The sequence below is a fragment of the Astatotilapia calliptera genome, chromosome 3 (assembly GCF_900246225.1).
Source record: "Astatotilapia calliptera chromosome 3, fAstCal1.2, whole genome shotgun sequence".
Taxonomy (NCBI): domain Eukaryota; kingdom Metazoa; phylum Chordata; class Actinopteri; order Cichliformes; family Cichlidae; genus Astatotilapia; species Astatotilapia calliptera.
Window position 1 is genome coordinate 39,058,440 of NC_039304.1, and position 26,692 is coordinate 39,085,131.

A 26,692-nucleotide genomic window follows, 5' to 3' on the forward strand; every position below is an offset into this window, starting at 1 on the left:
TGCTCTCTGAATAAACACCTGGCCACACAATCACAACAAATGTTATAAACAAGTTACAGTGAAGTTATCAAGAAACCGTTTAATATGATCGTTTCAGAATCAGAATCAGAGAAACTTTATGAATCCCAAGCTGTCAGCAGCAGAATACATACATACAGCAGACAGCAGAGCAATCGTATAAAAAGAATTGTAGAAACAGAGATAAAAATATAAAAGGAAAGACATATTAACAGTAATGTTAGTGGGATATTAACAGGTATTATAGCTGCACAGGTATGCAAATGTACGTTGTGGTGTACAAAAAGTGACGGTTTGCAGTGAGGTGTGTTTACTGTGGTTCAGTATTTGTGGATCTGACCACGTGGTTGAATTAAAGAGTCTGACAGCAGCAGGAAGGAACGGCCTCCTGTTGAAACCTAGGAGGTTGGAGTCATCGCCAGGTTTCTGTCACCAAAAATAAATGAAATAAAGTTCATGTGAGGTTAAAAGTTTAATTAAGAGTAAAAGTTTTGACTGCAGCATTCTGAGGGTCCTGTATGGATGTTACTGAGGTTGTGGGAATGTTCCTTGATAACCGGGTAACAGTTAAAATATCTGAAACAAAAGTTTTTTTCACATGTTTCTGCTACACTGATTTTTTTTTTACCTTTTTCTTAACGTGACCGAGTTGGTTAAATTTAGTGGTGGGATGAGAACTGAACAGTAAGTATGAAAGTTTCCTGAAAGAACAAAACTTTTACTTATTCTGATGCACAAAATCAACTGATTTTAGTGAGAGGCAGCAGTTCTGACAGCTTTTTGCACTGTGGCTGCTGAAAGTCGGGGTTTTGTTAGCAGTCGACTGTCCTCAGTTTGTTTTCTCGCTCCTTTGTTTATTTTGGTTCTTTCAGTTTACTTTCTTGTTTAAAGACATGACTCACTGTGTGCACTAGCATTCATATAGATAGGCTGCTGCTGCTGCAAGCCCCACAGCACGGTGGACTAAACCATTTTTTTATCTGTAAGGGGTGAAATGGCATCACACCTAGTGTTATCACGGCTAGTTAGGAATCAAAGTTTAGTCACCTGACTGATTTATTCATGAAATTTAAATATGACACTAATTACTAAAAAACAAAAAAAATGCAAACTAAAAAAAAAAATGTTTCAGGTTTGGATAGACCCCTCCCACCTCAGGGGCCCTGGGTAGTCCTACTCTTCCTCCACCGCTTCCACGCCCCTGCTTGCGTTGACACGATCACGGAAGACGCGGAAGACGCACGGATATTTAAACAACATTAAATGTTAATGTTTTTAATAAAGTACAACTCAGATAATCTCACGCCCAGGATCTATCGATAAGGAAGTTTAAAGTTTTTTTAAAGCTGAAGAAGGAAAAGTCCGAACACGGAAATGAGAGCTGGCAGGTCTGCGTGTCTCTGCTGGAGTTTACTGTTTGTCTGCGTCCTGCTGGTCTCTGCAGGTGAGACTCAAGCTGTTTTAAAGCAACATGAAGTATGAGAGTTCACTTTATATTACTCTGAAAAGTCCGTAATACTGAGCCTATCATATCTGTGTCATTAGTGTCTGTTTAACCTGTGCTGTGGAAACTCAGCACGCAACCCGATTTATTTGCAGTTATTCTGAAATACGCACGGCGGGGTGCTGCGCTCAGTTCCCAACAATTTCTTTTCACTAACACGACAAGGTCCGGAGAAATGATGTTGCTCTGCGCTGTCACTGAGGGAGGAGTTTAAGGTGTGCAGGAGGAGGTGGAGACTATATGGACTGCATGTTTCCAAGTGATTCATGTATTTTAAAAAAACAGCTTTTACTATAACCTATAATTTCCTATAACATGCATAAAACTAGACCCGTTTTGGATAATTAATTGCAAAAGTTGTGCATTTTTACTACCACCAACAGTTTATTTTGTTCCCCTTTCTTGGAACATTATGTTATAGCCTACAACAGGATTTTACCACAGAGTAATGCTGTGCAATACTACATATTCTTGTATTCATCCAATATCGAGTAAATATAGGGTCAGTATAGCTTTTAAGTCATAAAGGCAGATTATGTTGGGGTGAGCAGTGTGTTGTGATTTATGGGCTCAGTCATCCTCAAATTGAAAATTCTGAACACATTTTCAATCTGATACCAATATCATCACTGTACTGATATTTGCATGGATCTGCCCACCTCTATAGGAAGGGTTCAGAGGCCGATGTGCTCCTAATACCTGTCCCAAGACCAGATAGCTCAGTGCAGGTGAGCTGAGTTCTATCAGGGAGGGTACAGGGACGTTTCCCGGCGGCCTTGGGATCATTTTTGCCAGCCATGGACTTCAGCTGTGCAGGAAAGCATTGACAGGGCTCTGACAATCCACACATGTGGTGTGGCTGTGTTAGGCTCACTTAAAGACTGTTTGCTGTTACCAATGCATTTGTAGTTGTAGGGGACTGTAACACTGTCATGAGAACTCCCTCTGTTCCATTTGTCCACAGTGTTCCCACAGAGACGGAGACCTGCTGATCTTTGAAGGATTATGAAGAATCTCCAAACAGTTTAATAGTAAAACGGCACCGAAAACAAGAAAATAAACAATTTAGATTAAAAGATAGATCATAAAAGGACTTAAGGGGCTCATAAGATTATAAAGTTACCTGAGCTGCCGTGTGAAACACATGAAAATCCCACACTGAGTGGTCTCTTAGCTCCTTACTCTGATTGGCTACTATACTTTGAACCCATTAAACTCTCTGCTCTGAATTATTTCTTCTTTCAGACCGCAAAATCATCACAGCGGATAGTGGACAGACTGCCACTCTGCCGTGTCGAGGTCCAAACAGCGACATCATAGGTGTGGAGTGGAGCAGAGCTGACCTGAAGACACAATATGTCCTTTTGTACCGAGACGAGCAGCTCGATCCAACAAACCAGCATCCGAATTTTAAGGACCGGGTGGATCTGCAGGACAGACAGATGACGGATGGAGACGTGTCTCTGATTCTGAAGGATGTGAAAACTGAGGACACAGGAACATATGAGTGTCATTTGTTAGATGGGAAGTCCATCAGCAGCATCTATCTGAGAGTTGTTGCTCCAGGTGAGTGAGTAGAGTTGAGTGTGTGTGTGATCAGAGGTGAAGCTGCTTCCTGGTTGTTGATGTTTGTTTGTAAAGATGTTGTTGATGAGACTTTGTAGAAAGCAGCTGGTCTGAGTGATGTGATCAGAGTGCAGTAGATAATGTCTGACAGCAGTTTGATTCTGTTCTGTTCTTCACTCATCACCTACCTGACAGCTGACACCTCACACCTGTTTCTCACCTGCAGCTCAGACAGGAGGACAGAGTGGAGATGGAGTGAACGAGGATGGATTTGTTGGACTGAGAGCTGGTCTGCCTCTTCCTGTGATGTTCATCATTGCTGGTGTATTTTTAATTTACCGAAAACATAAAAAACGCAGGCGTCACGGTTTGTACTATCATGTGTGAACTGAAACTCTTTGTTGCACTACATGAAGCAGGAAAATGGTGGAGCGGTTTACAGTGGAGATGTGGCCATTACTTTTATTTATTTTTTGCACAGAAGGACAACAGAGCAATGCTAAACAGTATCCTGCTAACAGAACTTTGGCTCTTTGCAACCATTTGCACAGACAGCATGCTAACACTAAGTTAGCCAATAACACAGAGTGTTGCTGAAAGTGGGTGTATGCTGACCCCAGCCCAGCAGCCAGAGTCTGAACTTGCACAGGTAACAAAGGCAGAGATGATCAGTCAGACTTGAAATTGGTGTTTCTACCTGTCCGTGTTTCTATAGTAGAGCAGCTGTGGTGATCACTTTGAAGTCATCTTTGCTTTGTGTTGAAACCTGAATAATAAAAGAAAGATCATATATGTGTGTCCTCATTAGGACAGGGATTTTTGTTGATGTGTGGGACTCGGTGTAATGACACCAAAGCTGGTTATAAGACACAAACACAAGAATCAAACTGAGCTGTTAAGAGTTCATGACAGAAACTGAGTAATTTGTCATCACATGAAGTCAGATTATATCAAGTAATTAATAGACATGGAACTATTTTTTCTTCTCTCCATTAAGTGTTTTCTCTTAAAGGTGAAGCTAGTTTTCCTCTCTATGAATTATAATGTAAAATGTCCTGTTTTTACAGTTTTGTAAACAAAGCTTTATATTTTATACGCTAATGCTAACAAAAACTGTTTCATTTGTGAATGTGAAGATATCCTGTAAGTTGTCAGATTAATGCAGCTATTACAGTAAAATGACTCTTTGCACAGATAAAGCTTTACCTCCATGTGTGAGTGATCGAAGCAGATGCTGTATAGACATGTTTGTATTCACTGAAATTCACAAGAACGTCTCGTGTGAAGTTCACATTTAAAAACAGGGTCTAAACGGTAAAGATGATTTGGTAGACAGAGGATGGAGGGTGGGTGGATGAATTGATGGATATTTTTTATACATCCAAATAAGAAAAAATGATTATAATTAAGGATTAAACTATATCACTGTACATTCATGCTACTGGAAGGATTCATTAAATAGAATAACATCAAGTGAAACGCTACATGTATAAAGGCTACCTTACACCACAAAGCCTCGCTCTAAAAAGCTTTCACAGATTTAACACTGTGAAGCTGGGAATAAAGTTTCTATTTTTAGAGTATGTTTGGCACCATGTTGTGCAAGTACCGCATGTGATGTTACTGGGTTGGTTGGCTAATAGACTTCTATTCATTTATGTTAGCTAACTAGTGACAGATCAGATGTACCTGACTCAAACTGGCTCTCCTCCTCACTCTTAAAACAGGTGGATTTTCATGTTTCAGTTCAGCTAGCCGATGTTGAAGAATCACTTGCTGCTAAAGAGACAGAGGTGTAAATTAACCTTTACACATGTAATGTTTCATGTCCACTTTAAATACAATGCAGGGATTTAGTGTAACACATGGGATACGTCCAAGTGAACACATTTACGTTAATTACTTACATAAAAGTCTTCTTAGCTTACAAAGTTTTTCTATCAGGCTGTAAAGATGTCGTTATGTAAACTTTAACAGATTGACAGGTGACAGGATATGATGTATGCTGCTGTAGTGAAACTGGAATGGGGTTTAAAACTTGTGATTTTAACACAGATAATTTATGCACTTTTTAATTTTATGATGTTTAAGACTTTGAAAAAGTATTTTCATGAAGTCAGAGCTCCTATCTTGAGAGCACAGGGTTAGCTTAATGTGACATCAGAGGCTGAGGAGGAGGAGAAGCTTCCACTTTATCTTTGTGGTAAAATGTTTCACTGTGTTTAAAGACATGAATAAAAACTGTGTTAAATCAATGTTTCTGTGCTGACTGTGTTGTTTTCTGGTAGAAGGAAGTTTCAGGAGGAAAAGGTTTTAAAACTCAGAGAAGCTGTGCTGAGCTGTATGTTCCTTCCAGGCAGACGCAGATCAGGGTGTGATCAGTTAAGTAAAGACGGCTAATGCCCAGGAGTGCAGGGTGCTGTCCTCAGACATGCAGTTTTACTAACGCACAGACATGAAAAACGGAGAGAGTATAGAGCGCTCTTCCAACAAAAGGTCAAAGGTCAGTAAATGCAACATAAAATCCAAAGCAAAGAATTACTCGGACATAGAAATGGTGATTAGTGATCAGACGTCTGAATCTGGGACTTTTACTGTGAAAGGGTTTTAAAAAACTGCTAATTAATAACCAGACAATACAGACCAAAGAGAATTGAGGGAAACATTTACAGGCTGGATTATAAAAAAATCAAACAATAATCAAACATCTTATTTGGTCTCTTATGACAGAAAAACGCTGAGCTCAGGCATTTAAAGAAGACATTAAGATTAGAGACATGTTGCCTCACACACTGACCACATATTGGTCTTTTTGTAGAAAGTATTTGTTATTAGTATCATGTAGTCCATCCCAAGCTTCTCATTGACTCTTGAAACAAAAGGCAGTAAACTCTTGCTGTGTCCTCTATACTAGACTACAGGTGGACACAGCTGTAGTCTAAAGGGGAAAAGTCTTTCAGGTCACATCAGGAAAAGAGGCTATCCTAGATCATAGAATATTAAACAGATTCAAAGTCTAATCAGAATTCCTGATGGGTGTAAAGGAGTAGCTTCTTGAAGCAGCCAGCAGGTGGCAGCAGATCACCTCTTCAGTATCCTTAGAGAGCAATTTAGGATGTAAAATTGGATTCAGAATCCAGCATTTCTCCATGAGTCATTGAAATAGAGACAAAGATGGTTAAAAACTACAACACAGAGCAGAGAAGTGAGTGCAGAAACAAGGAAAATAGAAGATTGTTTAACACAGACAGGCGACTAAGACAGAAACAGATGTGTAACTGCCCATATGGAAAAGAAATAGATTAAAAAAAAAAAGATTATAAAAGACTTGCATAAGATGTGGCCTACTTCATACAGTGAATCATATAAGGCTTAAATGATTTACTCATGAAAGTGGCCACTTTCTCATTACTTTCATATATTGTTTTAATAAGTATCCAAAACATACAAGTTTCATTTATATAATTTTTCAAGGGATCTTATATCTGTTTTCACTCTTGTATGCTGTTCATACAAGTTTCACACAAGACAGATACAAACAGATATCTCCAAGCTCATAACCATGCTGCACTCAGTGAGCCCATTCTGAGAAGTCGCACCTCGTCCCATCGTTTCAATCCCAGCGGGCAGCCTTGTGGGGGTTTGAACAGCCGGTTCCGCTGTCTTAATTCTCCGATAAGCCAGGGCCAAGCCAGCTCCGATCAGCAAGAACCCTGTTATCATGGTCCTGAATAGGTAGATATCTTCAGCGTCCTCGATCGACAGTCCCGCCAGGCACATGATCCTCCATGTCTGCCACCCGTCCATCGTGTATCTGGCAGGGAAAGTCCCTCCAGGGCACTCGGGCTCTCCCGAGCCCAGACTTCTCGTTGAGAAAAGGGTGTCAATAGCATTCAGAGACCAGTTGATCAAATCCATAATTCTCTTTAGGTTTTAGAAACAGACAGTGAGAGAGTGTTCCAGGGAAAGTAATGCAGACAAGACAAGGACACAAGAGGCCAAGCAGGGAAGATAAGGGAGAGGAGAAAAGTGTGACTGCCTTTGCCGAGAGCCAAATGAGAAATATAAGATTTATATATACCTTTTCCATATGGGTGTGTCATCTGTCCATAACTCTGGTTTTCAGAGCTAGCCTAAAGCTGCTCTCAGAAACACGGAAAACACACAGTGACAAAGGCTTAACTCAGTGTGAACACACCCAGAAATGATTAACAGCATAATCAAGGAACAAAAAGTCGGAGCTTAAATTAGACTCACAGTTTTTTAAACATGCTTTATCTGTGTCTGTAGCTCAGACTGACCTTTGAACCAGAAGAATGACACATTAGAACATTTACTCAGCTCGCCATCAGTCTTTGTTCAAACAGCAGGAACCAAACTAGGTGCAGAAACGCATTAATGAGGTGTGTCTGTAGGAAATGTACAGATATTTATTTTACCTCTCCAAAAGTTGATTCTGTTCATCTGGACGTAGCGTTTTGTAGGAGAAACGTTTCATCACTCATCCAAGTGACTTCTTCAGTCTCAGCTGACTGCAGGTTTCCCCAAATCAGTGGGTTTTGGTCAGTGGTTGTTGATCAATGGTCATGAGAATTTGCACAGTAAAGATTAAGGAACTGACCTCCCAGCTCATTGTCCCTTCAGTGGGCTGGTTTCAGTCATTATGCAAATGTACTGTTTATAAGATTTGGGGAAACCTGCAGTCAGCTGAGACTGAAGAAGTCACTTGGATGAGTGATGAAACGTTTCTCCTACAAAACGCTACGTCCAGATGAACAGAATCAACTTTTGGAGATTTACTTACCTGAATGATTGAGCATGCATCAAGTTATTTGTCTGTGAAGGTTCTCAGTCATCCAGGTCATCGTAGTCAAAGGAGCTTGCAAAGAAAAGCGTCTGGACTAAGTTCTAAGGTCAAACCTTGTCTCAGGCGATTAGAGGATCATCAGGGGGTCCTTTTGTCCCTCTGTGGGGGGTCACTCCCACTAGGTTTATATCTGGGACTCTCCACCATTTGACCTTAGAACTGAAGAAGCTTCTCGGATGAGAGGTGAAACGTCTTCAAGTAACTTAAAGAAGTCCAGACACTTTTCTTTGAAAGCTCCTTTGATATCAAGTTATTTATTTTACATTTATCATTTAATTATTCATATAAATAAATATGTAAACCAGCAAAACTGATTATTGACATGGTTCCCTATTTATTTAATTCTCTGGAGTACAGGTGTGCAGAACATTTTTATGCATCTTCTTTGGATGTCATCACAGGAGAATTCAGCTCAGGCCTGTGCATGGAGGCAGCAGTACATTTCTGCCTGCCGGTGGTCTTTATGCTTTACGTGCTCTCTGTCTCACTGGATTAACACCTGGCTCACTGTTTGCTGAGAAAGGCCGGATAGTAAATAATCAGGAGATGCAATGGTGGGTCAACTTTGAATAAAGATAATTATCTGAGTCTGCTAGAAAATGTTTTCTCTACAACTTTATTAGAACTACTTTAGCTTTTACCAACTTTTCTTACTGCAGGTTTTTATGTTATTGCCAGAAAAACTGAATGAGCTCTGGAAAGATTTCTGTGAAACCTTTTTCAGGTTTCAGGTTTCCATAGTGTGGTTTAAGGTGGTTTGAGAATGAGCAGAATAACCTGACATGCATGTGTCTGGGCTGTCGGAGTACCTGACAGAATCCATGATCCACACTGGTCGTCCAACAATCCTGCTATCAGGGAACATTTCCACAACAAGTTCTAGTGATGCTCTCAAAGAAGGAAGTTCCAACTAATGTTTCTGTAAAATGTTATTTCATAAAATGTCCCCACAGTGGACACGACAACAGTGAAAAGAAATCTCCATTATGGGACATTATATCAATCAGTGAATCAATCAGTCAGGCCTTTATTTGTCACATGCAATGTTACACATACCTGCGTTGAAAATACATACATTGCACAAACATCACATTGGGAAGACAGGTCGGAAGCAGAAATAAATGTAATGGTTTGTACAATAATTAGTGACAGAGCTGCAGTGATGCACACAGACAGTACATGATGACCTCCTCCTCTGAGCAGGAATATTTACTGGTTATCTACAGAAAAAAATTTGAGAGATGAACATCTGAGTCCATTTATTCAGATAATCTCCACATCAGAGATGGAGAGGACAAAGTTAGTGAGACTCACAGAGACACAACAGAGCTCTGATTCAGAAGTGATACTCTGTAGTGACATCGGTGATGACATCATGATGATCATCCAGTCCCTGATCAGGGTGAGCTGGCAGGATTGAGACACGAATGTTATTTCCTGCAAAAATGTAAGAAGTGTTTCAGCTGTTAATTTATAGAGAATTCTGCATATTGATTAATCAGAGAACGATTCAAAGTGTTACCTTTAGTTCTCTGTCGACATAAAGACACGACAAGGAGAGTGGAGATAAAGTATGGACAGAACACCACCAGGTGGAAAACTACAAGCTCAGGTGAAAATAAGTCAGGATGCAGAGTTGATGGAGTGGGAGGTGGTGTAGAGGTGGGTGGTGGTGTGGTAGTAGGTTTTTCTGCAGACAGAATCCCACCTGTTCAGGTGAATATGTGGATGGAATAAGAGGTGAAATCAGAGTGAAGCTCCTCACCTGTGACAGTGATCCAGCTGGATGGAGACTCTCCATGACCGCTGATGTCACACTTGTAGAGGCCTTCATCAGACCTGGAAACATGCTGGATGGTCATGTGACCTGTAGGCCGCTTCCTGATGAGGGAGCCATCTTTATAGAAAGCAGCTGGGAGGTTGGAGGGAGTGGTCTTTGTTTTACAGAGCAGAGTGACGTCATCTCCCTCCATCACAGAGAGGACAGGACTCTGCAGGATCACTGATCCACCTCAACACAGAGACAAACTACAGCATTTCATCCATTTACACACAGCTTCATCAACACTAACTCCACACACTCAGCTTACCAGTGACTGTCAGGTTAACCATGTTACTGATGGGACCCTCTCTGGACTCACACCAGTAAACTCCACTGTCCAATGGGAAAACATTGATGTTACATGAAGAACCAGCACCTTCTCCCCACCCATCTCCACACTGAGTTCTCTGTTGTTTGCTTGTGTTTCTCCTCAGAGTCCATCCAGCAGAGCTGTCGTCCTCCTCACAGCTCAGAGACACAAAGTCTCCTTTAAAGAACTGAGAGCTGCTGGGACTCACAGTCAGACGAGCTGTGAGGAAGAAAACATATAGAACTACAGTGTCAGTGCAGTCTTATACAACCACTTAAGTCCTCATACCAGATGTCATTGTATGGTCAATAAATCAGTTGTTTCTTGCATTAGACTAATTGCCAACAAGCAATTTTTGGTGTGTTTGATCTAAATAAGACATGACAACATTTAGACTGAACAAGAGTAACTCTGACATGTTCTTAATAAATATGTCCCACAGCCTCCTGAGAGAGTGAGTCAGGTTTACAGTGTGACAGAAGAAGGTTACTGACCTTGGTTTGTGGTGCAGCTCAGCAGTGAGATCAGAGCTAAAGAGAAATTAAACTCAGGTTAGTTCAGAGTTTCACATTCAACAAGACAGCAGAGGCATGAAAAACACAGAGTGAGCTTACAGAGCAGACACAGCAGAGACGTTTCCTCCATCCTGCTGCTCAATGATATCACACCAACACTGAGATCAGTTCATGGTTACACTGAGTAAAACCCTCCTCTTCCTCTTTCTCTGTCTCTGGGTCTTAGACTTGTGGTTAGAAAAAAACCTTGTGTGAAAAAGCTTTGTGTGTTTATTTCTCTGCTTCCTTGAAACCAAAGTTTTACACGTTTCAACTGAATATTGAATAAGAATTAAAAGCAACAATATCTACGACTGACAGTTGACCTTGAATGCAACACCAGTACCTGTATGATGTCTTCACTGACTCTCCGACCTCTTTTAATGGATGTTTTCTCAGCTCTTTGAAATAATTATATTGACTGCATTAAAGTAATCATTGATTTAATTAATAATGTCGCAGATTGAGCCAAACAAACTGTGTCTTCCTGTAGTTGACTGCACGTTAACTGTGCAAACTTTAGTTGCTTTTGTGCTTCTCTCTGTTCCAACCACTGACTTGTGGTCCGAAAGACTAAATAACTTGAATGGCTGCACAACATTAGACTACACGTCACGCCCTGGTTTATATTTGTGAAGGTCTGAAGGAGACATGTGCTGCATACAGTGATCTTTGTTCATGTACCTGCAGTGACAACACAAGATCACAAATCTTGTGTTTCTCCTCAGAATCTATCTGTCAGTTAAGTTAATACATTATTATTCCTACATTATTCATGACAACATTTATGTTACTTGGGATACAATATAGTTTTTCAGTTATCAGCACAAAGGTCAGATAAACATTAAGTGTGCTTTGCTGCAGCGCTCACGTGATCTCAGCTCATCTAGAAGGAAACACAAAATCACAGACCAGAGCATCAGGATTATGATTCTAGTTTGTGTTCATATGAAGGATTTTTCAGTGTGTTATTTGATGACAATTACAACACAACACATCTCTGTGTGTAATTAGTTCTACAGTAAATAAGTAAAGTAATCCTTTATACTAACACTGCTACTCATACAGTCTTTGTTGAAGGTTCATCATAAATTTAGTGATCTGTCAAGCTTTGGTTGGTCTTTTAAAGCTGTACAAACAAACAAATAAGTGCAGAATTAACTGAAAGAAGATGATCCTTATCATACTGATATTTCATAACTGTCAGATTAGAGATGCATGAAGTATCTGAGCAATAAATTTGAACACATTCTGGTCCTGCTTCCTCATTGGCTGCAGTAGTAATGACTTCAGAGTGTCACATGATGACGTTACTGACTTTGGTTTGTGTTGTAGCTCAGCAGTGAGATCAGAACTAAAGAGAAATGAGTGTCAGATTAGTTTAGAGTTTGTGGTGTTTTTAATGAAGTGGTCAGAGAGCAGAGCCAGGAACATCTCCGTGAGCTGATTGTAAGAAAATAATGAAGCAAAGCCAAAGCAGGAAGTAGGGACATTGTTGAATTCAAAGATATGAAGAAGATTCATGTTACAGACAAACATCAATGAAATCAAACTACAGACATGACTGGGGCAGAAAGTCAGCCCTGGCTTATTTTAGCCAGGGCTGATTTTATGTCTAGTCTCCGCTGGGCTGCCCAGGTTGCCTAGCAACCATAATACTAACAGCTGGAAACGTTTCATACAGCTTTGTTTGACAGAAACGAAGGAGAAAATCTTTTGTTCATTTGTTTGTTTGTTTCTACATGAGTGTTGATCATTCTCTGTAAGATTAAGCTCAGCTATTGAACGGCGTATATTTTAAAGTAAAGGCTTTAAAACCAAGTTAGTACAAACGTCTCTAATGTCACATAACTTTGCCGATATGTGGCCAACAGTAATGTTTTAATGTTCTTCGTTATTAAACATTTGCACACAAATAAGTGACATAATATTCAGTACTTACTTTTAAAAGTGTACTCTTCGGGCGCCCCTCATCCGCCATTTTTTTTCCGGCAAAATTATCCACACCCACCGCCGCGCTATGCATTCTGGGATATGTTGGGCAATGAAGTCTACACCGCCACATCCTTAAAATTCAGGGAAATGAAGGACGCATTTGAGGGCCGCATTTCGAGCAGCCTTCGAAGTGGCACAGCCTTCGTCGCGTCGCTGTGACATAATCGGGCTTAAAATGCGGCCTTTAAGGCTGCAGACCCTGAATTGGGATACAGCCTATTGCTGTACAATGCCATCTGCCATCTTAGTTGAATTGGTCACATGACTGCATCATATGACTAAAATGTGTCATCATTTTCGAAAGCCTCGGTTTTTCCAGTCCGCACTGCAACGGGAAAACGCTATTTTCAAATTTATCTGCGTTTTCAAAAAGCTCACATTTCCTTGAACAAAAACGCCGTCTCAGTGTGGACGGACGAAGACCAAAATGGAGAGAAAAAGATGCATTTTCAAACAAAATCGGATTAGTGTGGACGTAGCCTTATTGTGACTGCTTTCCCTCCTCCTCCACTTCTTCTCACAGTTACAGCCTCCTGTGACTGTGATGAGTCGTTACTCGTTGTTGCTGGTATGACTGTTGACAGTGCAGCAGCAGCCCTGAAGGCTAATATGTGATAGGAGTCTTTCTTCCTCTTTCTGCACTGTTACATATCAGTGCATCAGTGTGCTTTTCTCTGAGGATACAAGTGTTAAACCCACAAACATGTGACCCAACTAAACACTGGGTGAAAAGCTGACACAAACGCTGAAAAAATAACACTTTAATGTGTGAAGTCCTTCACCTGAATCTCAAAACATTAGAAATGGCTTTGTAACCATAATAAATGTGTCTCAGTCTCCTAGAACTAAAGATCATGTTTCCTCCGGCCTGCTGCTTCCTGATAATCAGACCAACACTGAGATAAGTTCACAGTCACATCTAGTAAAACCTTCCTCCTCCAGCCTGTGACTGACTGTGTTGTGGCTTTCTCTCCCTCAAGCATTACGAGCAACTTTCATTAATTGACTGAAAAAAATTGGAAAAATAAAGTGTTAAAGATTCAAACTGAAACAGTAACGATGTACAACAACTGATATCAGGACCTGAAGGCAACATGAGCGTCTGTGTGATGCTTTCATTGACCCTCCGACCTCCTGTAAGGAGTGTTTGAAGCTCTTTTCACACAAAGAAAATAAAATTCAACTATTTAATATATTATTGATAGTACATTCAATGATTTTTTTCAGAACATTTGCAGATTGTTAGAAACCAGCTGTGTCTTCCTGTAGCTGAATGTAGGTCAACTGTGAGGTCTGAGTTGGAGGTGGGCTTTAGCTTCTTTCTGTTTCAACCACTGACTTGTGGTCAGAAAGATAGTAAATAAATGTTTGGCTGCACAACATCAGACTGACAGAAACACTAAAGATGTGAATCAGAATACTTTATTGATCCCTGTAGGGGAAATGTTGTGGGTTACAGTGCTCCAGTACAAACAGTAACAAAAACAGACAATACAAGAAGTAAAAAATAGCACAATATATACAATATATACAATATATATATATATATATATATATATATATATATATATAGAGAGAGAGAGAGAGAGACAGAGAGAGAGAGAGAGCATGTGCAAAAAATGTGTAGCTATCGCAGTGTTTACAGTGTGTTAGATGGATGCGTTGTACAGGGAGATGGCCACAGGCAGGAATGATTTCCTGTGTCGTTCAGTGGTGCTTTTCAGTAATCTCAGTCTCTCACTGAACGAGCTCCTGTGACTGACCAGCATGTCATGGAGTGGGTGGGAGGTGTTATCCAACATTGTCTTTATCTTGGACAACATCCTCCTCTCCGACACCACCTTGAGGGAGTCCAGCTCCATCCCCACAACATTGCTGGCCTTATAGATCAGTTTATTGAGTCTGTTGGCATCTGCGACCCTCAGCCTGCTCCCCCAGCATGCAACAGCATAGAGGATCGCACTGGCCACAACAGACTCATAGAAAATCCTCAGCATTTTCTGGCAGATGTTGAAGGACCTCAGTCGCCTCAAAAAATAGAGACGACTCTGGCCCTTCCTGTAAAGTGCTGTGGTGTTTTTAGCCCAGTCCAGTTTATTGTCAATGTGTACTCCAAGGTATTTATAGTCCTCCACAATGTCAACACTGACCCCCTGGATTGAAACAGGGGTCAAGTGTTTCCTGGTCTTGCTGAAGTCCACGATCAGTTCCTTGGTCTTTGCCACATTGAGCTGCAGATGATTCTGCTCACACCACGTGATAAAGGAGTCGACCACAGCCCGGTACTCTGTCTCATCATCTCTGCTGATGCATCCAACCACCGCAGAGTCATCAGAAAACTTCTGAAGATGGCAGGTCTCTGTGCAGTGGCTGAAGTCTGTGGTGTAGAGGGTGAAGAGGAAGGGGGAGAGGACAGTCCCCTGTGGTGCCCCTATGCTGCTGATTAACTTGTCAGACACACACTGTGGAAGACGCACATATTCAGAATCAGAATCAGAAGACTTTATTTATCCCCAAGGGGCAATTAACAAATAACAGAGCAGCATAATGTTGAATGACAAATAATAAATATACAGTATATACACTTTTAAAATGACACAGCTTTAAAAGTAAAGTGACTGAAAGGGGAATAAATAACTGTAAGTGACTAAAAGTGAACAAAGCGTTGGTAGTATAAGAAGAGTGTAGTTTGTATTGTGGTCTTCCTGTTAGGTAATCAACAATCCAGGACACCAGAGAAGCAGCCACCTGCATCACTGTTAGCTTATCACCCAGGAGGGTCGGCCTGATGGTGTTGAAAGCACTGGAAGTCAAAAAAAACATGACCCTCACAGTGCTCGCGGCTGGTCCAGGTGGGTGTAGACACGATTGAGCAGGTAGATGATGGCATCCTCTGTTCTGAGACGCAGAGAAGCTGAGCTGAGCTGCTGTCAGATCACTTCTGCTCTCACACTAACAGAGTTTTTGTGTTTACTCTCCATGTCGTCAGAACTCTAATCTCACTGAAATCCAACTGAATGTGTTGCACAGAAACCACATCAACACAAGCTGAGCTGTGTTGATGTAACTGCAGTGAAAACACAGAGTCAGTATTTATCTCCACATAATGTTCAAAAGAAACAGTGTTAAATGGGTCTCTAAATATCTGAAATAAAATGTTCATTAATCAGTGATTTGATAACAAATTATTTGTTATCAAATCAAATGTGATTTACATGTGGTGGTCCTGAAACATTGGCCCTGACCTACTTAGAAATGTCTGACAGTCATGAACAGTAAAAATTAGGATTTCAGTCCTGCTTTGATTTGATTTGTACTTTCACTCATATTTCTATGGATGTAGCATGTTGCAGCTAATGCGTGCTCCACCCTGTTGCACACATTTGATCACTTATGACAACAACAACAACAAGAAACACTGCTGTGAAATAATTGAAGCTACAAACTAAATGATCCAAAATCAGTCGATCTTTCATACTGTCTGTGGGTCTTATGAGCCAGGCTGTGACAATGTGCGGGCTCACCTGGGATTCAGACCCAGGACCTCTCATTTCATATGAGGCTATGACAAAAAGAGTTGGGACAAAGAGAGCAGGGGGCCATCACAGCACAAACCACATGAGCTGTACGTACAGATACTAAAGAGTGACACGGACAACTGGAGCAGTTTAAAATGTTTCACAGGATGTGGCTTTAATAACAAAAAAGCACCAACAAGAAAGAGTCAATTTCAAGGCTCACTGAAAAATTCACAGTTTGTGTTGATCCAGGAAGAGGTGAAAAGACAAAAACTGCATTAGTCCAGTCTGAGTCATGTGATCATGTGTTTACAGTCAGGCACCAAAACGCTATGACAGCATCTGTGTGTGACGGGTAGATTTTATTCCGGTCAGAACCATCAGGACACCTGCTACTCCAGTGAGGTGATCAGGTAGGATGTGGAAACATGAAATACCAAAATCAAACAGGAAGTAGCATGACTTTGTCTTTTTCTCTGATATTTGACCTGAAAATGTCTTTCATGTAAAAATAAGCTGAAAACGTCTTTCAGTGACAGAGCTGCAGTGATGCACACACACAGCACATGATGGCCTCCTCCTGTGAGCAGGAATATTTACTGTTTATCTACATAAAAATATCCAGAGATGAACATCAGAGTCAATTTATTCAAATAATCTCAACATCAGAGATGGAGAGGACAAAGTTAGTGAGACTCACAGAGACACAACGGAGCTCTGATTCAGAAGTGATACTCTGTGGTGACATCAGTGATTGCATCATCATGCTCGTTATCCAATCCCTGGTCAGGAAGAGTGGGCTTGGTTGAATCACTGATGCCATTTCCTGAAAAAAACAAAACAAATGTAGAATATCTATCGGCTGTTTATTCATGAAGAGACAGGATTTAATCATCAGCACATTCATTGATCAGTGAATGATTCAGTGTTACCTCTGGCTCTGCATTGATATAAAGACATCATGATGAGAGTGGAGATGATATATGGAGAGAAAACCACCAGGTGGAGGACTATTCTGAATGCAAGCTGTAGAGAGGAGTCAGCAGTCAGACCTGGAGCGGTGGGAATAGTTGTAGTGGTGGGTGGAGCTGTGGTTGTATGTTTGTCTGCAGAGAGAATCCCACCTGTTCAGGTGAATATGTGGATGAAATAAGAGGTGAAATCAGAGTGAAGCTCCTCACCTGTGACAGTGATCCAGCTGGATGGAGACTCTCCATGACCGCTGATGTTACACTTGTAGAGGCCTTCATCAGACCTGGAAACATGCTGGATGGTCATGTGACCTGTAGGCTGCTTCCTGATGAGGGAGCCATCTTTATAGAAAGCAGCTGGGAGGTTGGAGGGAGTGGTCTTTGTTTTACAGAGCAGAGTGACGTCATCTCCCTCCATCACAGGGAGGACAGGACTCTGCAGGATCACTGATCCACCTCAACACAGAGACAAACTACAGCATTTCATCCATTTACACACAGCTTCATCAACACTAACTCCACACACTCAGCTTACCAGTGACTGTCAGCTTAACCATGTTACTGATGGGACCCTCTCTGGACTCACACCAGTAAACCCCACTATCCTGTGGATCAGTGTAGCTGATGTTACAGGAAGAAATTATTGAACCAGACCATTTTCCCCACCCATCTCCACACTGAGTCCTCTGTCGTTTGCTTGTGTTTCTCCTCAGAGTCCATCCAGCAGAGCTGTCGTCCTCCTCACAGCTCAGAGACACAAAGTAATATTCAAAGAACTGAGAGCTGCTGGGACTCACAGTCAGACGAGCTGTGAGGAAGAAGAGGGGACACATACATTACATTGTTATCAGACATATTTTACACTGACTGAATTCACATTGTGAGTTGTTTTCTGCTGACCTTCAGTGATGGGAACTTATCACTTTCGTTCTTGTACCTCACATTTATATGACATCTAATCATTGCGACTGATATAATAACATGATTAGATACACCGACAATGACTGAGGAGGAGTCTGTCTGCAGTTAGCTGCACCATGTTCTTAATTAATGTGTCCCACAGTCTCCTGAGAGGGTGAGTCAGGTTTACAGTGTGACAGAAGAAGGTTACTGACCTTGGTTTGTGGTGCAGCTCAGCAGTGAGATCAGAACTAAAGAGAAATTAAACTCAGGTTAGTTCAGAGTTTCACATTCAACAAGACAGCAGACGCATGAAAAACACAGAGTGAGCTTACAGAGCAGACACAGCAGAGACGTTTCCTCCATCCTGCTGCTCAATGATATCACACCAACACTGACATCAGCTCATAGTTACACTGAGTAAAACCCTCCTCTTCCTCTTTCTCTGTCTCTGGGTGACATACTTAAAAAGTGTGAAGGAAAAAATGTCCATCCCGGTTTTCCCTCCAAGGCACGAGCGATAAGCAGAGTTTTGTCCTTTCCTTATAAGATTCCTAATTATTTAAAGTAACACTCAGGTATGCCATTCAGCTGGGTTAGTTACGACGTCGGGAGCAGCTTGGGAGAACAAGAAAACAGAGACTGCTTTAGGTTGCCTTCCCAATCGACTCAAAGGTTTATTTAGTACATAACAGCTTATATAGAGGAAAAAAAGGTTCGTGTGTCAGCAAGTTCTCAGTTCAAACCGGTACAGACTAAATAAGGAAACGTCTTCCTGCCTTGTGAGCAAAGAAGTATCCTGTGTGTAGTTTATCAGTTCAGCTACAATTTATGATCATCCCAGCAAAATACACAGAATACAGAGTTCTTTCATTAGTGAATTCTGAAACAAACCACCTAGCCTTTAACGAGCCTTTTTCTAAGAGATAAAGAAAAAGGGAGGATGGGAGTAAGGAAGTGGTCTCGTCTCTGTGGTGTTTTCAACCTTGGGGTACCAGCCTGTGAGTCTTACACATTAATTCTTGGGTCAGAGAGAAAGAGAAAAACAACTATTAAATGGGCCTTATTGAGTAACTCTTTTCTGTATAATATCACAATAAAACAATATCCTGTAAATGCTACCATGGTATCAAAATATCACAACAAAGTGCTTATGAAAAATTGATCAGGCAGTTAGACATAAATATGCTGACCAATGACCAATACTGACAAAGAATTCATGACATCTTGCTTTTTTTCTTCACCCCGCCTTTTTTTTTTTCCTTAAACAGCAGAGCAAAAAAGGAAACCCTCGAAATAAACACTCTTACTCAATCCTTTTCTGCTTCAACTTCCTCTTCTTTCTTCTCGCTGATGGCAGCATCATTTTTTCCACATTTTCCCTTGTGGTTAGAAAAAAACCTTGTGTGAAAAAGCTTTGTGTGTTTATTTCTCTGCTTCCTTGAAACAAAAGTTTTACACATTTCAACTGAATATTGAATAAGAATTAAAAGCAACAAAATCTACAACTGACATTTGACCTTGAATGCAAAACCAGTACCTGTGTGAGGTCTTCACTGAGTATCTCACCTCCTTGGAGGGAAACTTGCGCAGCTCTTTCTTGACAATTACATTTGAAATATATCGACTATGCTAATGTAATGTGTCTTCCTGTAGTTGAGTGCACGTTAAATGTGCAAACTTTAGTTGTTTTGTGCATCTCTCTGTTCCAACCACTGACTTGTGGTCAAAAAGAGTAAACACATTGAGTGGCTGCAAAACATCAGACTACACATCATGCTCTAGTTAACATTTAGAAAGGTGTAAAGCAGACATGTGTTGGATACAGATAGTTGTGTTCATGTACCTAAAGTGAAAACACAGAGTCAAACATTATCTACCAATAATGTTTATAGGAGACGCTGTGACATGAACGAAAAGGGCTAAAAATTCACTGATTTGTTGACATTCAAAGGACAATGCCTAAAAATCACAGAGGTAACAGAAAACACGGACACTACCTGACGTAAACTTACACATTTGTGGATTCCTCTACAGATATCAGATGTAAACTACAGATGGAGAGGATCATCATCAGCATACTGTCAGTGTCTATATCTGAAAATAAAGATTTTTAACAACTCGGTGATTTGTTGACTTTCTGCCTAAAAACAAAAAATAGAGACAGTAAAAAACACGGACATTTACTTACTTTGAGTCACACGTTTGTGAAATCCTCTACACATTTAGCAATCCAAGTACAGACATGGATTTTAGTGCACACACAAAATGACATTTACAGACACACATGCATTTGCTGCAACAATATCCACATAGAATCCTCTTTCACATGAGTTGGACAATGTAAGGAAAGTTCAATGTGCGAATTACGGAGAAAGCTGTAAGATGTCAGCATTACCAATCGATGGAAGCAAATCGTACATTTTAACATTAGCTTTTTAAAATTGTATTTTAATCCTCAATGTTCTCAGAGGTTTGTGCTCAGTCAGGAAGATAAGAAGCGATTAATGAATCCACTCCCAGTCACATGATGTTATTTTTACCATCTACTGGACACTATTTAAAGTAACATGTCAGTATCTGTGAGGGAAAGTGCATGATGCATATCCTCATCTGAGCAACCAGATTATCCATTGATTTCAATAACAACACAGGAAAAACTATAATAAAACAGTCCTTATCAATAACTCTTTTATGTGTTCCTCAAATATCACTGCAGGTTTCATTTAGAGATAAACTGGATGCTACTGTCAATAATTAGTTACAGAGTTGCTGTCATACACATAATGATGATAGAAATCTTCCTCTATGAAAGAATATTTGGTTTTTAATTTAGATAAAATGATCCAAAGATGAACATCAGACTCAATTTATTCTAATAATCTCCACAACAGAGATGGAGAGGACAAAGGTAGTGAGACGCCAACATCATCATGCGTATCAATCAATCCCTGCTCAGAGTGAGCAGATAGGATCAAGGTATAAAGATTGTTTAGTAACGAGTCCATTAGCTGAGCTATGCCAGAAAGCAGTTAGTGAACACCAGAGTGGTGTAAATCATGTCCTCTCTGTCATCCTCTACACGAGTCCTCAGGGTCCATTTCTTGTTCAAAACACTGTGCTGTACATTATGATTCAAATAAAGACTCCAAGGTAGAGTGAATTAACAAATAGTGAATGTTTACTAAGGGTTACGTTGCAAAGATCCAACTAACTCCAAAGGTTAAATAAAAAAAAGAATCAGCAAACCAAAGTCCAGGTAGTTTCAGGAAACACCAGGAGTCTAATCAGCTCATCAGAAAAGAGGACAAAACAGGAAATACCAAAATAAAACAGAATGTACCAAAACATGTTCCTTTAACACCTGATCTGAAAACATCTGCAGGTTTCATTTAGAAATAAGTTGGATTATTTGTACAAAACAGTAGTTACAGAGCTGCAGTGGTAAACACACAAACAAACCAGGAGATTTAAGCTAGAATACAAAACAAAATATGGCAAGAATAATAAAGCATGACTTAAATTTCAAGTTAAAAAGTACTGGAGCAAAGACCCAGGCCTGTGAACAGTCCATGGACCTGAGAAGGAAGGAGAGGGACTGAGGAAATATCCAGAGGAAACATTATCTATATAGCAGATGTTTGGTGTTTTTTCTCCAACATCAGATCTGAAAGCATCTGCAAGTTTGAATTTTTAGAAATAATCTGAATGCTTTGAAGAATCCCTTAGTTACAGAGCTCCAGTAACACACACAGTATATGATGAAAATCCGCCTCTTAGGATCAATTTATTTGATCTTCCTCCACCAGTGGCAGACGCCCACAGACATCGCTGCGTTGGTGGTTCTTTGTGTCCGGGGATGGGCGTCCAGGTACCCACCGGCTCACTCCTGGTGGCTGCTTGTCGGGGCCTGGAGCCTGGGGCTCGCTCGGGCCTCTTCGGGGGTGGGGTGCCCTCAGCCTCTCACCCTGGGGCTCGGTCACTCAGGCACAGCTGGCTGCAACCCAGCTTTGCCAGACGGGCACGTCACTGCAACTCCCCCTGGCTTCTGCTCCGCGGCTGCTGAGTGAGCCCCTCATCTGGGACTCTCCTCAGCTCTTTCTGGGACAGTGGCGCAGCTGCCCCTCTGTTGGTCTTCCTTGGTCTCTTGTGTTCTGAGGGCCTCTGGATGTCTGGAGTTTTGATCTCCTCCATACCTGCTTCATGCCCTGGAGGACGGGGCAGTGGCCCCCCCACACTCCCTAGCAGATCATTACATGAAGGAACCTTTTAAATACAAGCGCGTCCATGCTCACAGGTGTACACACTGGTGCTCACACACACAAACTACACCCTTTTTGGCTCCTACCTCAAAGCACACTGTGTTCTGTCGATCTTACGTGCTGCACAATAATGTTTAATATTTAGTATTTACTGTTATATTCACATAGATCATCACGATGATGTTGTTTATTATATTGTTCTCTTTTTTGCTTGTTTTCTCTTTTTTCTCTCTCAACAGGTGATCCAGGTGATTGATAGATGGATTTTTTGTCTGTTTGTTTTGTTGGTTTATGTTTTTTGCCCTCTATGACAGTTCCTCTTTCCTGCTGTTTTCCTTTCTCCCTTTTCCTTTCCCAGTCAAGTCTGTCCTGTATTTAGCAAGTGAAAATAGAATAAAATAAACAATAAAAGGTGAATTCAATAGACCATTACGGCAAGGCTGGGATGGTCCATTTGGTAAAGTAAATCCGTTTGGCATTTTTCTTTGCCTTTAGACAATAATTCTGATGGCAAAAGAGCCAAACGGGACAGGCAGAAAAAAAAAATTAAAATAAATGATGAATTTATTTGTTTAGCTAGATGAAAATATCCCGAGATGAACATCAGAGCCCATTTATTCAGATGATCTCTATGCCAGTTCTGAAGAGGACAAATTTATTGAGACCCACAGAGACACAACAGAAGTTTGTTTCAGAAACGATGCTCTGTGGTGACATCAGTAATTACGTCCTCATGTTCATCATCGAATCCCTGCTCAGGATGAGTGGGCAGGTTCAAGATGCAAAGTTTGTTTCCTGCACATACAAAATATGAAAACGTATCAGATGTGAACCACTGAAGAGTTCAGATGAAAAGAATATAATCATCAGCATATTAAGAGATTGATTCAGAGTGTTACCTTTGGTTCTGTGTCGATATAAAGACATCATGAGGAGAGTGGAGAAAAAGTATGGACAAAACACCAGCAGGTGGATGACCACTCTGAATGCAAGCTGGAGGGAGCTGCAGTCAGGGGGTAGTGCTGAGGTGGTAGATGAAGGTGTGGTTGCATGTTTGTCTGCAGAGAGAATCCCACCTGTTCAGGTGAATATGTCGATGAAATCAGAGCTGAAATCAGAGTGAAGCTCCTCACCTGTGACAGTGATCCAGCTGGATGGAGACTCTCCATGACCGCTGATGTTACACTTGTAGAGGCCTTCATCAGACCTGGAAACATGCTGGATGGTCATGTGACCTGTAGGCTGCTTCCCGATGAGGGAGCCATCTTTATAGAAAGCAGCTGGGAGGTTGGAGGGAGTGGTCTTTGTTTTACAGAGCAGAGTGACGTCATCTCCCTCCATCACAGGGAGGACAGGACTCTGCAGGATCACTGATCCACCTCAACACAGAGACAAACTACAGCATTTCATCCATTTACACACAGCTTCATCAACACTAACTCCACACACTCAGCTTACCAGTGACTGTCAGCTTAACCATGTTACTGATGGTACTCTGTCTGGACTCACACCAGTAAACTCCACTGTCCAATGGGAACACAGTGATGTTACATGAAGAACCAGCACCTTCTCCCCACACATCTCCACACTGAGTCCTCTGTCGTTTGCTTGTGTTTCTCCTCAGAGTCCATCCAGCAGAGCTGTCGTCCTCCTCACAGCTCAGAGACACAAAGTCTGTTTCAAAGAACTGAGAGCTGCTGGGACTCACAGTCAGACGAGCTGTGAGGAATTTAGTGTATTTTAACTAAAATTACTTGACCTGCTGACTTTTCCAGTTCATTAATGGGATGACAGGAAGACATTACCATAAGCATACATTAAGGTATTTACGTTGCATTTGTATCTAATTAGTAATTTAATGAATTATTATTCTTAAGAACACTACTGCAAACAACCAACACCATCTAGATAACAATCAAAGGAATATTTCAGGGTTTTTTTAAGCATCACATTTATTTAACTTCACCTCAGCTTATTAAAAGTCACAACAAAAATCACAGCGTGATCTCCAAGTCTGCATAAGTCTGCACTAACATGTCATCATCTATGTTTTTTCATCCTGATTTTATGCTGACAGTTGCAACACAATCTCACTATATCTGTGTGTAATTAGTTACTTTTTAAAGGCAGTAAATAGGCTTTTTAAATAATGAACTGTTAGTCTCACAGCCTCCGTGAAATGTTCATAAAATTAATGATCTGTCAGGTTAGTTCGTCTTTTTTATCTGTAAAAATGGACGAATAAATACAGAAATGAGAGAAAAATGTGACCCTCATTGTATTAATATTTCATAACTGTCAGATTACAGATGCGTGAAGTAGTCGAGGACTAAATTCAAACACATTGTGATCCTGATTCATCATTGGCTGCAGTAACAACTAACAATGTTAATGACTTTAAACTGCGTGACAGCGCCATATAATGAACTCACTGACCTTGGTTTGTGTTGAGGCTCAGCAGTGAGATCAGAACTAAAGAGAAATTAAACTCAGGTTAGTTTAGAGTTTGTGGTGTTTCATGAAGTGATCAGAGAGCAGAGCAGACACAACATCTCTGTGAGCTGATTGTAAGGAAAGACTGAAGCAGAATCAGAGCAGGAAGGAGGAAGACTGTTGGATTCAAACATGTGAAGAAGATTCATATTACAGACAAACGTCACTGAAAACAAACTACAGAGTGTTTTATGAGCTTTTTAAAGATTTCATCATCTGAATCTTCCAGAAATACACAGAGTGAACTTACAGAGCAGCCACAACAGAGATGTTTCCTCCATTTAAATCCTCAAACTTTCTGTTAGATGAAGTTGTTCCTTTTCTTCAGGACGATGGAGGAGTTTTCTTTGAAGCTGTCAGAGACGAGGACGATGTTAAACACAAAGTTTGATCTTCTTGTTAGTGACAACAGGTCAGCTGAGACTTGTTGCTGCTTTTCTGTTCTGATGTCAGAGAGACATAAACTGTGTGGCTGCGACTGCACCCTGCATCACCAACAACACACTGACTTTAGTTCAGCTCAAGCGTCATAAACTGGCTTCAGTGCAACTAAAACCTGCACGAGCCTAAAACAAGAAGCAATGAACCAATTATCACATCTACTTTAACATGTGCAGTCTGAGTACTAACGTAACAATAATGTTCACATGATCTCAGATCTATAAATGGTGTCTGCTCCCTGACATCAATCCTAAGAAGTAACTGAGATCAGCAGCAGTTTGACAGCCAGTAAACGCGTCTCTCTGCTTCTTCTTCTTCATTACATGTCACAGGGTCAGTGCGCGTTTCTCTACCAGGAAGCAATTTTATATGAGAGTTAACCCCACAAACACAAACATGTGGTCCTAATAAACACTGACAGAAAATCAGCTTTATTCTTATTGACTGCTCCAGCTGGCTCAAACACTGAAGAACTAAACAGTAGAACATGAGCTGATGTTTATACCTGAAGTGTAAATGACACATTTCTTTTCTATAAATTCAGTTTTAACTGCAATTGGGTGTTGAATAAAAATATTCTATTGCACAGATATATTTCCTTATGTGTGGATGTTTAATTTAGAAAAACAGGTGACATCATCTAAGACTGTCAGAAAATCAGGTTTGTTGATGCAACAGGGAGAGGATTTTTTAATTTTATTTAAATAAATGTGTCCCACAGTCTCCTGGAAGAGTGAGTCAGGTTTACAGTGTGACAGAAGAAGGTTACTGACCTTGGTTTGTGGTGCAGATCAGCAGTGAGATCAGAACTAAAGAGAAATTAAACTCAGGTTAGTTCCGAGTTCTGAAACGTTTCCTCGTGCTGCTCGCTGATATCAGACAAAGACTGAGTTCAGTTCACTCTCATACAGAGTAAAACCCTCCTCTTCCTCCTCACCTGTGACTCGGTGCCAGTGTTGTGGTTTCCTCTCTGAACTTCATGCAAAAGTTAAATTATTTGGTGGAAATAAAGCAGAAATACAAAATTTTAAATGAAAAAAATTGAACCAGAACATGAGGTAAAGATCAACAGCAACAAAATCTACAACTGCACCTGAAGGCAACTTTAGCAGTTGTGTGATGCCTTCACTGACTCTCTGACCTTTACTTGTCAAATAAATGCATCAAGCACTGTTTGAAATACATTTTCACGATTAAATTAAAATAAATCCTTAAGTGTTTTATTGACAATAATGATTTTATCAGTCATGTTGCAGATTGTTACAAACCTGCTGTGTCTTCCTGTGGCTGACTGTAGTTTAGCTGCGAGGTTTTTGAGTTGGAGGTGGGCTGTAGCTTCTCTCTGTTTCAACCTCTGACTTGTGGTCAGAAAGGCAGTGAGTTCACTGTTTGGCTGCTCAACATCAGACTGCACATCACAAACTGATGGCTTTTAAAGAACATCCTACCTATCAGCACTAAAGCACAGTGC

The 26,692-nt window shown here is 40.7% G+C and overlaps 4 protein-coding genes across 4 annotated transcripts; 1 reads left to right on the top strand and 3 right to left on the bottom strand.

Moving 5' to 3' along the window:
• The first annotated feature begins 1,187 nt into the window (after positions 1 to 1,187).
• On the top strand, positions 1,188 to 5,343 carry LOC113019499 (programmed cell death 1 ligand 1-like). Its single transcript, XM_026163256.1, has 3 exons — positions 1,188 to 1,462; positions 2,768 to 3,088; positions 3,315 to 5,343. Exons 1-3 carry the CDS (start codon positions 1,393 to 1,395, stop codon positions 3,473 to 3,475), a joined length of 552 nt encoding a protein of 183 aa, XP_026019041.1. The 5' UTR covers positions 1,188 to 1,392; the 3' UTR covers positions 3,476 to 5,343.
• A 3,642-nt stretch (positions 5,344 to 8,985) lies between these two features.
• LOC113013230 (Fc receptor-like protein 5) lies at positions 8,986 to 10,771 on the bottom strand. Its single transcript, XM_026153968.1, has 6 exons — positions 10,702 to 10,771; positions 10,582 to 10,617; positions 10,046 to 10,306; positions 9,721 to 9,966; positions 9,478 to 9,645; positions 8,986 to 9,392 (listed from the first exon to the last, which is right to left on the bottom strand). Exons 1-6 carry the CDS (start codon positions 10,730 to 10,732, stop codon positions 9,292 to 9,294), a joined length of 843 nt encoding a protein of 280 aa, XP_026009753.1. The 5' UTR covers positions 10,733 to 10,771; the 3' UTR covers positions 8,986 to 9,291.
• Positions 10,772 to 16,299: 5,528 nt separating this feature from the next.
• On the bottom strand, positions 16,300 to 18,554 carry LOC113019501 (low affinity immunoglobulin gamma Fc region receptor II-like). The gene is made up of 6 exons (XM_026163259.1): positions 18,361 to 18,554; positions 18,241 to 18,276; positions 17,661 to 17,933; positions 17,336 to 17,581; positions 17,087 to 17,242; positions 16,300 to 16,980 (listed from the first exon to the last, which is right to left on the bottom strand). Exons 1-6 carry the CDS (start codon positions 18,389 to 18,391, stop codon positions 16,877 to 16,879), a joined length of 846 nt encoding a protein of 281 aa, XP_026019044.1. The 5' UTR covers positions 18,392 to 18,554; the 3' UTR covers positions 16,300 to 16,876.
• A 4,424-nt stretch (positions 18,555 to 22,978) lies between these two features.
• On the bottom strand, positions 22,979 to 25,093 carry LOC113014582 (low affinity immunoglobulin gamma Fc region receptor II-like). Its single transcript, XM_026156220.1, has 6 exons — positions 25,031 to 25,093; positions 24,724 to 24,759; positions 23,746 to 24,006; positions 23,421 to 23,666; positions 23,187 to 23,345; positions 22,979 to 23,082 (listed from the first exon to the last, which is right to left on the bottom strand). The coding sequence occupies exons 1-6, from the start codon at positions 25,059 to 25,061 to the stop codon at positions 22,979 to 22,981; spliced, it is 837 nt and encodes a 278-aa protein (XP_026012005.1). The 5' UTR covers positions 25,062 to 25,093.
• Positions 25,094 to 26,692: the final 1,599 nt, after the last annotated feature.

Excerpts from the sequence above, each read along its gene's own strand:
- LOC113019499 (XM_026163256.1), top strand. The coding sequence starts at position 1,393 with ATGAGAGCTGGCAGGTCTGCGTGTCTCTGCTGGAGTTTACTGTTTGTC. Across the intron at positions 1,463-2,767 it reads CGTCCTGCTGGTCTCTGCAG|ACCGCAAAATCATCACAGCG; the intron begins GTGAGACTCAAG and ends TTCTTCTTTCAG. Across the intron at positions 3,089-3,314 it reads TCTGAGAGTTGTTGCTCCAG|CTCAGACAGGAGGACAGAGT; the intron begins GTGAGTGAGTAG and ends TCTCACCTGCAG.
- LOC113013230 (XM_026153968.1), bottom strand. The coding sequence starts at position 10,732 with ATGGAGGAAACGTCTCTGCTGTGTCTGCTCT. Across the intron at positions 10,307-10,581 it reads GAGCTGCACCACAAACCAAG|CTCGTCTGACTGTGAGTCCC; the intron begins GTCAGTAACCTT and ends TCTTCCTCACAG. Across the intron at positions 9,393-9,477 it reads ATGTCGACAGAGAACTAAAG|GAAATAACATTCGTGTCTCA; the intron begins GTAACACTTTGA and ends ACATTTTTGCAG.
- LOC113019501 (XM_026163259.1), bottom strand. The coding sequence starts at position 18,391 with ATGGAGGAAACGTCTCTGCTGTGTCTGCTCT. Across the intron at positions 18,277-18,360 it reads GTCTCTGCTGTGTCTGCTCT|TTCTGATCTCACTGCTGAGC; the intron begins GTAAGCTCACTC and ends ATTTCTCTTTAG. Across the intron at positions 17,934-18,240 it reads GAGCTGCACCACAAACCAAG|CTCGTCTGACTGTGAGTCCC; the intron begins GTCAGTAACCTT and ends TCTTCCTCACAG.
- LOC113014582 (XM_026156220.1), bottom strand. The coding sequence starts at position 25,061 with ATGGAGGAAACATCTCTGTTGTGGCTGCTCT. Across the intron at positions 24,007-24,723 it reads GAGCCTCAACACAAACCAAG|CTCGTCTGACTGTGAGTCCC; the intron begins GTCAGTGAGTTC and ends AATTCCTCACAG. Across the intron at positions 23,667-23,745 it reads GGTTAAGCTGACAGTCACTG|GTGGATCAGTGATCCTGCAG; the intron begins GTAAGCTGAGTG and ends CTCTGTGTTGAG.